Here is a 12,305-nt window from a genome sequence, read left to right as displayed (position 1 = left end):
TGCAAAGTAGAAATACTGGGGTGCAAAGGAGCAAAATAAATAAATAAATACAGTAGGGGAAGAGGTAGTTGTTTGGTAATTTGGTAATTGTAGTTACAGTGCCTTCAGAAAGGATTCATACCCCTTGACTTTGTTGTGTTACAAAGTGGGATTAAAATGGATTTAATTTTCATTTATTGTCAACAATCTACACAAAATACTCTGTAATGTCAATACGTGTTAGAATCACCTTTGGAAACAGTTATAGCTGTGTCTTTCTGGGTAAGTCTCTAAGAGCTTTGCACACCTGTATTGTACAATATTTGCCCCAAATTCGTGAAGCCAAGTTGGTTGCTGATCATTGCTAGACAGCCATTTTTAAGTCTTGCCATACATTCTCATGCCGATTTAAATCAAAACTGTAACTAGGCCACTCAGGAACATTCACTGTCTTCTTGGTAACCAACTCCAGTGTATATTTGGCATTGTGTTTTAGGTTATTGTCTGTTGGAAAGCAGACTGATCCAGGTTTTCCTCTAGGATTTTGCCTGTGCTTAGCTCTATTCCGTTTCTTTTTATCCTAAAAAGCTCCCTAGTCCTTGACGATGACAAGCATACACGTAACATGATACAGCCACTACCATTCTTTAAAATATGAAGAGTGGTACTCAGTGGTGTGTTGTGTTGGATTTGCCACAAACATAACGCTTTGTATTCAGGATAAAAAGTAAATTTCTTTGCCACATTTTTTCCCCATCTATTATTTAGTGCCTTATTGCAAACAGGATGCATGTTTTGGAATATTTTTACTCTGTACACGTTTCCTTCTTTTCACTCTGTCATTTATGTTAGTATTGTGGGGTAACTACAATGTTGTTGATCCGTCCTCAGTTATCTCCTATCACAGCCATTAAACTCTGTTTCCTTCCTCTCCGTCAACTGAGTTAGGAAGGACACCTATATCTTTGTAGTGACTAGGTTTATTGATACACCAACAAAAGTTTAAAATTAATAACTTCACCATGCTAAAAGGGATATTCAATGTCTGCTTTTTTTTACCCATCTACCAATAGGTGCCCTTGTTTGCAAACCATAGGAAAACCTCCCTGGCCTTTGTGGTTGAACCTGTGTTTGAAATTCACTGCTCAACTTAGGGACCTTGCAGATAATTCTATGGTACAGAGATGTGGTAGTCAATTAAAAACCATGTTCTACACTATTATTGCACCAAGAGTGAGTCCATGCAACTTATTATGTGACTTGTTAAGCACATTTTTACTCCCAAACTTATTTAGGCTTGCCATAACAAAAGGGTTGAGTACTTATTGATTCAAGACATTTCAGCTTTTCATTTTTAATGAATTTGTAAACATTTCCAAAAACATAATTCCACTTTGACATTATGGGGCATTGTGTGTAGGCCAGTGACACACAATCTCAATGTAATACATTTAGGCTGTAACATGACAAAATGTGGAAAAAGTCAAGGGGTGTGAATACTTTCTGAAGGCACTGTGTCTGACAGGGAGATATGCTAAGAGGAGAGAGTCAAAGCCCATATCTAAGTGTGATCTCGCTTTACACACACTATAAATATCATTTTTATAGAACGACAGCCAGTGTCACAGTAATAAAATGAGATGTCTCATGCATAGTTTAATGTTAGGAGGCTACTTCACATGGATGATATATCCATGTTTCTCGTCATTAAACAATGTGCCGTAATTATGTTTAACTTTATAGTTTCTTCATATTGTTCTATTGCTTATAAGATGTCATTTTTCCCTAGTGTCACTTCTCAAGCAATTTACATTCTAATCAGAGCCTAATGGATTACACTAATTTGTTATTTTACTAACCAAGCACTAAATATACAGTGTGTGTTAAGTCATTCACGGTGGTTACTTAGTGCAGATGAATGGGAATCAGTGTATCATAATGATAATGGAGACATGAAACTACACAATAGAAAGTTTAACACTGAACTCACTAAACAATTATCTGGAAATAGCCACACAGCTGTGTATTCCTGTTGGAGCGAGTGGAGTAGGAACTAGGAACCTTTGTTCTAGTGACTAAGCCCCCGTTTGACTAAACCAAAGAGACAGGGACACCGCTAAGGCACTCGCCATGTGACACTTTGTTCTATTACAGGTTTTTTGAGTCGCAGCGGCTTATGTAAGATGACGGCAGGCGCAGTATAATTCAACCTTATTACCTTATTGCGAGGTAATGCGCGGAGACAGATGTGTAGAGTTAAGGCAATATGAAATATATAGCGTCGTTTGCAGCTTTATCTGGACCATTCACACGGGTTTGGAAAGGAACCAAGCCGGCCCTGGCTGCAAAGGGAGCAGACTTCTCTTCTCTTTGAATCCCAGTCCTTTTTTTCCTATATTCCTGTGTAAGAACAGCTGCCCATTTTATTCCCACAGTTTTACTCCCTTTCCTGAATCCACTCTAGAGGCTCTGAGTCGGTAGGGATTCTGCCTGACACTTGGCAGCTTAAAATTTAATGAGACTTTTACTTCATAGTTCATCCACCTCTCTGCTTTGTACTGTGGAGAGAGAGATTCTACACCGTGATATCTTGAAAGGCGCAATACAGTAAATTGGGTAGACATGGGAACAAACATAGGAATGGACATGGAAAATAATGGTGTCAACAGCCACGCAAATCATAGAGTGTTCTCTCTGCTACCGCAAGACAAGCGGTAGTCGATGCACCAAGTCTGGAACCAATAGGACCCTGAACAGCCTCTACCCGCAAGCCCCCCTACCCGGACTAGAGACCCTTTTTGCACTAACCTTTTTGACTCATCACATACACTGCTGTTACTGTTTATTATCTATCCTGTTGCCTAGTCACTTTTACCCCTGCACATTGACTCGGTACTGGTACTCCCTGTATATAGCCAAGTTATCATTACTCATTGTGTATTTATTCCTTGTGTTATTATTTTTCTATAATTTTTCTATTTTTCACTCTGCACTGCTGTCTTAGTCGACACCTGTTGTTTATGAAGCATGTGAAAAATACAATTTGATGTTGGCACATAAAGAGAATGGCTTGTATGATGACTAAAACAAAAATAAAGAGCTCGTGCCTGGAGCAGCTGTCATTTCCGCAGAGAGGAGAGAGAGGGGGTTAGTAGGGAGTCATCCAGATATGTTTAACCTTTCGTATTAGAGGCTGAGAGTGTGGTGCAGTGGCACGATGGCTGCTAGTAAATCCACTGTAAGTCTTCCAGGGACTCTGAAGATCCTGGAGTTCATGCAGCAATTTGAAGGTGCCGAGGCACTGCCGGAGCTCTGGGTTCACACAGAATCCACCCTGATCAATACAACCAATTTGGGAGAGCCAATAGCTGGGCAGAGACACAGACCTCAATCTGGATAGAATAGGAGAGAACAGAACAGGAGACAGACTAGGAGCTGCATTGGCATTGCACTCACACGCTCAATCCACAATTAACCACACTTCCATATGCAAGCACACTCCAGACTGCTTGACAGAACAGGAAGGAGCTCAGGCTGCAGCGTCCTCTCTCTGCGTTGCTCGCAGACAACTTAATACCTTCAGATTATAAATTCCAACCCTGCCCAAGAACCTGGGAGCCTGAGCAGGAGAGGAAACGCACCATGAGTCTCATTATCAAACCAGCTAGTCCTTTAATAGCTTTTTTAGTGCTGTGGGGTAGAATATTCACTGTTTACCACTGCTGCACATTCCTGTATTGCAGTCCCGCATCCCTTCTCCCAGACTCGCCTAAAGGTATACACCATAATAATGTTAAAGGAACAGATAGTAAAAGCTGGACAGACACAACACAAGGCCCTTCTACCAGAATGACTGGGCTATGTAACCTTGTATGGACTCTCACTCCAGATGATGGACTGTGGGTCTGGAGAGGAGATGAGGGGGAGGATGAGTGTGTGTTCCCTCTTTCAGACGTTTTACCCTCGCCCTACTACCTAGGAGCGCATGCACTTCATTGTTAAGTCATACAGTGCACTTAATGAGGAGGGGCCTAATGTGGTGCCGGTGGTGAGGAGAGGCAGCTTTGTGAGGCCGTGCACTTATGGCCAGCCATCCGTCAGGGGAAGATGGGATAAGGGAATAGTGAAAAGACAGGGAACATAGAGGAGGTAGAAGAAGAAGAAAAATCTTCCACTTCACTGACTATCTTTTAGCATCTCTGGCAACCTGCAAATCACGCCTACATAAGCAGAGAGCCAAGCCCCGAGCCAGATTGTTAAGCCTGGAAATTAAATGTGATTGACACATTTTCAACCCCCTCAGAGGCTGAATTTAGAGAGAGATGGAGAGAGAGAGAGAGAGCGATGGGGAGAGAAAGAGAGAGAGAGAGAGAGAGAGAGAGAGAGAGAGAGAGAGAGAGAGAGAGAGAGAAATAAAAACTTCCTCACCTCCCCAATGTGTAGTTGGGAGCCTAGGGAACAGTATCCCCACTGCGGCTCACCACACAACCTCCCGACCACCCCCCCCAGTCCCTCAAAGCCCAAACACCTCCCAGCTGGCTCCCGAGCCCTACCCAACCCCCACCGCCACTCGCTGCTATTATTGACAATCTCACATCAATTTCAGGGAGCCTCTTATCTCAAAAGACGCACAACCTTTCTACACTGTCAGATCAGAGTAATATTTCGGCCTTTTATAGGGATCGATTGGGCAGTTTTGGGGGGGCAGGGGGAGGCAAGGCTGAGCGAATGAAAGGTCAAATGTAGCGCTAAATCATTTCAAGATTCTTAATGAATGGTGTGTGGCAGACGCACCTGCTGGTTTGAGAGAGAGAGAGAGAGAGAGAGAGAGAGAGAGAGAGAGAGAGAGAGAGAGAGAGAGAGAGAGAGAGAGAGAGAGAGAGAGAGAGAGAGAGAGAGAGAGAGAGAGAGAGAGAGAGAGAGAGAGAGAGAGAGAGAGAGACTTAGAAGAGCTCCTTCACCAAGGTCAATAAGTGCTTACTGGTGCCCATGCCAATCTTAGCCCCTCCATCTCAAATAATCATATGTCGCTTGTTTTGGAACCTTTCTTGAATGGCTGGACCAAGGTTAAACCCCAAGAACTTTCTTGTAAAAAGAGTGAACTATGTGTTAATGCACAATATACAATATACTTGTTTGGCCTAAATGACATGGCATTATAAATAGATAGAAGGTTTATGGTTGTATCTGAAAAGAGGACATTACAGATAGAAGTAGACCTGGCTGATATGACTCTACATACCTACTTATGTATGCAGACCGCAAACACACAGACACAATATCATCAATAAGACAAATGTACAATCATGTAGTATCTGGAATGCTATAAAACTGTGAGCTTGATGTTCGATGAGAGGAGCTTTCTAATATTGATGTTAACAACTGGCCTAATGTCAAATGAGCAGTGTATGCTGAACAATTAAACCATCCAATCACATTATCATGCATGACTTGTTTCAGACTTGATAATTTAACTCGAGTTCATTATCTAAACATATACTGACGTGCTCAAATTTGTTGGTACCCCTCCACAAAAAACGAAGTATGCACAATTTTCTCTGAAATAACTTGAAACTGACTAAAGTAATTGGCATCCACCATTGTTTATTCCATATTTAATAGAAATCAGACTTTGCATTTGATTTTTTATTCAACATAATATTGTAAATAATTAAACAAATGAAAATGGCATGGACAAAAATGATGGGACCCTTAAGCTAATATTTTGTTGCACAACCTTTAGAGGCAATCACTGAAATCAAAAGTTTTCTGTAGCTCTCAATGAGACTTCTGCACCTGTTAACAGGTAGTTTGGCCTACTCTTCCTGAGCAAACTGCTCCAGCTGTCTCAGGTTTGATGGGTGCCTTTGTAACGGATGTGAAATGGCTAGCTAGTTAGCGGTGGTGCGCGCTAATAGCGTTTCAATCGGTTACGTCACTCGCTATGAGACCTTGAAGTAGTGGTTCCCCTTGCTCTGCAAGGGCCGCGGCTTTTGTGGAGCGATGGGTAACAATGCTTCGTGGGTGACTGTTGTTGATGTGTGCAGAGGGTCCCTGGTTTGCGCCCGGGTCGGGGCGAGAGGACGGACTAAAGTAAAACTGTTACACCTTCTCCAGACTGCAAGATTCAGCTCTTTCCATAGATGTTTGATAGGATTCAGATCAGGACTCATAGAAGGCCACTTCAGAATAGTCCGATGTTTTGTTCTTATCCATTCTTGGGTGCTTTTAGCTGTGTTTTGGGTCATTATCCTGTTGGAGGACCCATGACCTGCGACTGAGACAGAGCTTCCTGACACTGGGCAGTACGTTTTGCTCCAGAATGCCTTGATAGTCTTGAGATTTCATTGTGCCCTGCATAGATTCAAGGCACCCTGTGCCAGGCCCTGCAAATCATCCCCAAAACATAACTGAGCCTCCTCCATGTTTCACTGTAGGTATGGTGTTCTTTTCTTTGAAAGTTACATATTTGCGTCTGTGAACAGAAAGCTGATGTGACTTGCCAAAAAGCTCCAGTTTTGACTCATCTGTCCAAAGGACATTCTCCCAGAAGGATTGTGGCTTGTCAATGTGAATTTTAGCAAGCTCCAGTCTGGCTTTTTTATGGTTTTCTTTCAAAAGTGGAGTCCTCCTGGGTCTTCTTCCATGGAGCCCACTTTCGCTCAAAAATCGACGGATGGTCCGATCAGAAACTGACGTACCTTCACCTTGGAGTTCAGCTTGTATCTCTTTGGCAGTTATCCTTCGTTCTTTTTCTACCGTTCGCACTCTCCTTCTGTTCAATCTGGGGTTGATTTTCCTCTTGTGGCCGCACCCAGGGAGGTTGGCTACAGTTCCATGAACCTTAAACTTCCTAATAATATTTGCGACTGTTGTCACAGGAACATCAAGCTGCTTGAAGATGGTCTTTTAGCCTTTACCTTTACCATGCTTGTCTATTACTTTCTTTCTGATCTCCTCAGACAAATCTCTGCTTTGCTTTCTCTGGTCCATGTTCAGTGTGGTGCACACGATGACACCAAACAGCACAGTGACTACTTTTCTCCATTTAAATAGGCTGAATGACCGATCACAAGATTGGAGACGTGTGATACTAATTAAAGAAACAAATTAGTTTGAAATATCACTATAATCCAATTATTTATTATCTTTTCTAAGGGGTACCAACAAATGTGTCCAGGCCATTTTAGAATATCTTTGTAGAATAAGCAATAATTCATCTATTTTCACAGCTTCTTTGCTTTATTCTATGACATACCAAAGGCATGCAAGTATACATGAGAAAATAGCTTTTAATTTCATCACTTTTCAGGAGGAATGAAGCATTATTTCAATGAGCTGTAAGGGTACCAACAAATTTGAGCACGTCTGTATATACAGTTGAAGTCGGAAGTTTACATACACTTAGGTTGGAGTCATTAAAACTTGTTTTTCAACCACTCCACAAATGTCTTGTTAACAAACTATAGTTTTGGCAAGTCGGTTAGGACATCTACTTTGTGCATGACACAAGTAATTTTTCCAACAATTGTTTACAGACAGATTATTTCACTTAAGGACAACAAAGTCAAGGTATTGGAGTGGCCATCACAAAGCCCTGACCTCAATCCTATATAAAACTTGTGGGAAGAACTGAAAAAGCGTGTGCGAGCAAGGAGGCGTACAAACCTGACTCAGTTACACCAGCTCTGTCAGGAGGAATGGGCCAAAATTCACCCAACTTATTGTGGGAAGCTTGTGGAAGGCTACCTGAAACATTTGACCCAAGTTAAACAATTTAAAGGCAGTGCTACCAAATACTAATTGAGTGTATGTAAACTTCTGACCCACTGGGATTGTGATGAAAGAAATAAAAGCTGAAATAAATCTCTCTCTATTATTATTCTGATATTTCACATTCTTAAAATATAGTGGTGATCCTAACTGACCTAAGACAGGGAATTTTTACTAGGATTAAATGTCAGGATTTGTGAAAAACTGAGTTTAAATGGATTTGGCTAAGGTGTATGTAAACTTCCGTAATCAACTGTAATAGCCAACAGTGACTGACTATGTGGCGTGTTATGTAGATGATGATGTTGATACACTAACTGCTGTGTGGAGGCGTTGCGGACAGAGGAGGGTTGGTTGGTTAAGTGTGCGGTCCCTCTCTCCTCAGAACGGCTCCGATTCTCTCCCCCCCCAGGGCGCGTCCTCCAGCCTGGTGGTGAAGTTTGCTGACACTGACAAGGAGCGCACCATCCGCCGCATGCAACAGATGGTGGGCCAGTTTGGCATCTTCAACCCAGCCATCGCCCTTCCCTTCAGCACCTACAGCACCTACGCACATGCAGTGAGTTAACTAGCACAACCCCCAACCCTCCGTACCCCTCTGACCTCACCAACACCATCCACACACGCAGTGAGTTAACTAGCACAACCACCAACATTTCGTATCCCTCTTGCCCTTCCCAACCCCCAACTATCTGTATCCCTCTTACCCCCCAACACCCCCGAGGGCAGAGCACCGTACACACATGGCAGACCCCAGGCTCTTTGATGAGCTCACCCAGCCCACGCTGCTTTTCCCACTGCCCTTTCGTCTCCCCGGGGCCCCGGAGCTGCACCAGGGGCCAGAGATGACTCCGAATATTCCATAGGAACCTTATCTCCACACAAACCTCTTTAGCCTGCATACAGAGTTACTGCCGTTTGAAGGGAGCTGAAATGGAATGAAGAAAAGGGTTCCGTCCGACACCGATAAATACCTAAACCTCAGTCACATCAGACTGCATAAATATACACAGTATGTATATATTTATAAAATAACGGAATTCTTTATTTATTTACTTTGCACACATGGGCAGATTTTATTTTTTATTCTCTAAATGCCAGGATTAATTGTTGAGGCTGCCCAGGTCTCGGGGGCTTATTCATTTCCCTCATTTTCTTATCACAGGCATGGTGGCCAGTATGAAAAGTGCAAATTGACCATCCCAGAGTAATTGCGAGGCCATCTCTGTCCTCTCTCCAGTAAAACTCCTGCCTTCATTACAATTCATGAAATGCAGCCCATCCCCAGGAAATGTGAAGAAATGCTAATGTTTCAGGAGTGGTGGAGGTGGTGGTGGTCTGCTGGGAGAGCATTGTGTCCTGCTCAGGTTGGCCATGACTCTTATTTACTGTGGCAGAGCCCCACGCACCCCGTCACACACACTACACTACGCATTCAGACAACACACAGACAGCTACACACTCTGTCACCAACTCTATGCCACACAACAACATGTGTCTTGTTTTTCCAGGCACTGCTGCAGCATGACAATGAGGTGGGTACATGCCAATCCATTGCTAAAGTTTTGTGAATGGTAGTTTCTAGTCATGTTATAGATATTTGATCATTATAGTTAGTTATTAGATATTAGTTATTCATTTACAGTCATTATTAGTTATAGTTATTGGAAGTTTTAAAAAATTGTGGCATTTATGTATACAATTGGTCAAATTATATTTTTTCAAGACTACAGTGACTGATACCATTGTAAGTGAAATTCTCCATGAGATATGAATCATACTGTATATTGTAATGCTTTGAGGTTGTACAACATTCTATTATGAGATAATTTCAACCCTCAGGTATGTTGTAATGAATGTATAGCCTACAGCTAGTTTTGTTTTATTCCACTATATACATTATATCTAATGAAATCCATTACTTGTAATGTACTTTCATTTGGCACAGGAACAATGTCATTTTTCTTCAGTGTTAGGTTTCCACTAATGCAGTTTTGATTGAATACCAGACACAGAAACTTAGATGCTTATTGCAGCATGTGACAGCCTTTGCTCTCTATTGGGTTGGAATTAACTGCAACAGAGTGATACACCTTAAATGTTTTTTACTCTGAAAAACTATTATACCCTCCCCAAGAACAAAACCCGCAATGACACAGAATGACTATCTCAAAAGCCTCTTTATATGTACCAGCGGAGGCTGCTGAGTGGAGGACGGCTCATAATAATGGCTGGAACGGAGTCAGTGGAATGGTATCAACCACATGGAAACCACGTTTCATGTGTTTGATACCATTCCATTAATGCCATTCCAGGCATCATTTTGAGCTGTCTTCCCTTCAGCAGCCTCCACTGATATGTACTCCTCCATCCATATGTTTACCAGTGTATATATAGCTTGCAGGGTATGGAATACAGACATCTACAGGGACGGTATATATCCACAGTACAGTAAATGGCAAATTCAAAGAGCTACTTCACAAATACAGCAGTGGATAGGATTATAGAGTTGAGCTGACAGCCCGTAAATTGGATTTTAGTCAATCCAGGAGAGAGGGGGGGGATTGTGAACACAAATTGTAGGGGTACAACACTGACAAAAATGAGAAATGTGCCGTTTTCAAGATAGACACAGCACTGTTCTGACAGACAACATCCCATTTGCAAACGTGATTTCACGAGACACAAGGAGAGAGGAAGTTATTCCCAAACCATTCCAAATGGCTGATAATAGTTGTTGTAAAGAAGCAGTGTAAAAACACGATAAAGCAGCTACCCATTATTTCCTGTCAACTGTTGCCTGTCAATACACATGGAGCATGTTTGTACACAATTTGATTTGTGTCACACTTCTCTCATCTCAAGCCATGTGTATATTCCTGAGAACAGCCATTTCAGCTTGCTGTTTCTGAAATGCTACACGCCATTTCAGTGTGGGAATGGAAGGCTTGAAGGTGTGCGACACTAGAGGCACAACATCACCAAAGAATGTGTATTAGATTGAATCGGATAAAAATGAATGGTTTAAGAAAACAGTAGTTTTAACAGTGAGCTAATGGTGAAGTTGTGTGTGTGGGTGGATATACAGGAGGTGCATGGTGAGTGTACTCCTCACATCGACAAACATCGCCCCCTGTTGGAACTAGTCAGAATATACAGGATATAATTGATCCTATTCAACGCACCCAACCCAACCCAAATCAGGAAACGATCAAATCTAAAGTGTTTTACAATAAATTCAGCTATATCATAATAGAGAAGAGATTACAAGTGATATTGAAATGATTTGCCTCTACTGTACCTTACCAACACCTTGAGCGATTGCATTGCACAAGCAGGAACTATGCACAGCCAATAACGAGGAGGATGTGTTATATTATGCATTCATTAAAGGTCACAAATATAATAAGAGAGAAAATTGTTATTTAGGTAAGGCTACTGTACGGATCTTGACATTTCCTAGAAAAGGACCTTATAAGTGGGACACCCTCCCATACCAACTGCCCAAATCTTAATCAACACACACACCAAAATGATGAAACATGAAACAAACCCTATTAAAACCCCACTAAGGAAACACACCATAGCATGATGGTAACAAATGAAGCCCTTAAGCTCAGGCCAGGCAATTGGAGTGGACTCTATTGTCTTCAGGTTCTCTCTGCTGGAGTGCACACCAGTCTGCAGTTTCAGGCAATCTGCAGGTCCAGGACCTCAATAACTGGGGTCTTCTCTTTCACTCGCTCCATTTTCCCCCCCCTCCCTCGCTCCCCCAATCTTCTCCTCCTCCTCGGTGCCCGTTCAGGACTGGCTGGAAGGGTCACATGTGACAGTGCTGAGAGTCAGCGAGTCACAGAGCAGTGCTATAGAGATAATTGCCATGTGATAGAGGTGATTGCCTGCTGGCACCAGGGGAGAATAATGCCATCAGGTTGCAATAAAGAAGCAGATGCCTGACACTAAATGGATGCTGTAGCACGGGCAACTTTTTCCCTGCTTCTTTTCTTCTCCCTTCGTTTCTTTTCTTTCCATTTCAGAGCGAGAAAAGGTTATGGCCATGATGATGAAGATTCAGTTCAATGCAATTTAGCTCTTTGTCTGCCACAGACATTCTGCTATCTACTGCCAAGGATAAATAAGAAGAAATATACTGTAGCAATGGCTTTTGAATATGGATGAAAGTCTTAGAAAAAAGAAAAACACATGAATAGTAGAAAATGACTGAATATCTCTGTCAACACTTCCAGTTGGTGGACAGAGGCTTTTTATCAGAGCCAGTTTGTATTACCCACTTCATTCCAACATAATTACATGCTTCAGCTTCCAATTTGCTGCATTTTAATTCTGAAAAAGCATCACTGAATGCCATGTTGTTATCCATGACAATCTGGCAGCTGGCATGAAGGACTGCATTATCTATGCATGTAAAGTCACAGCTATACGGAGACCTTCTGCCTCAGTCTGTTATTCTACCATCTAGGCCTGCTGCAGCTTCCATCAACTTGTATAGGCCACTGGCAAATGGGTTGCAAGGTTATTAGAGTAAGCCCAAG

The 12,305-nt window shown here is 42.2% G+C and overlaps 1 protein-coding gene across 27 annotated transcripts in view; it reads left to right on the top strand.

The window, feature by feature from the left end:
• LOC120054769 (CUGBP Elav-like family member 5) overlaps nucleotides 1-12,305 on the top strand; it is a 243,630-nt gene that overhangs the window by 212,173 nt on the left and 19,152 nt on the right. For 21 of the 27 annotated variants that reach the window (XM_039002373.1, XM_039002359.1, XM_039002356.1 and 18 more), the window contains one exon: nucleotides 8,165-8,311. In XM_039002373.1, the coding sequence (XP_038858301.1) occupies nucleotides 8,165-8,311 (147 nt within the window). The remainder of the gene's footprint in view (nucleotides 1-8,164; nucleotides 8,312-12,305) is intronic. The other 6 variants (XM_039002374.1, XM_039002360.1, XM_039002382.1 and 3 more) reach the window with 1 other exon arrangement.

The sequence above is a fragment of the Salvelinus namaycush genome, chromosome 10 (assembly GCF_016432855.1).
Source record: "Salvelinus namaycush isolate Seneca chromosome 10, SaNama_1.0, whole genome shotgun sequence".
Lineage (NCBI taxonomy): Eukaryota > Metazoa > Chordata > Actinopteri > Salmoniformes > Salmonidae > Salvelinus > Salvelinus namaycush.
This window is presented reverse-complemented; position numbering and strand designations above follow the sequence as displayed.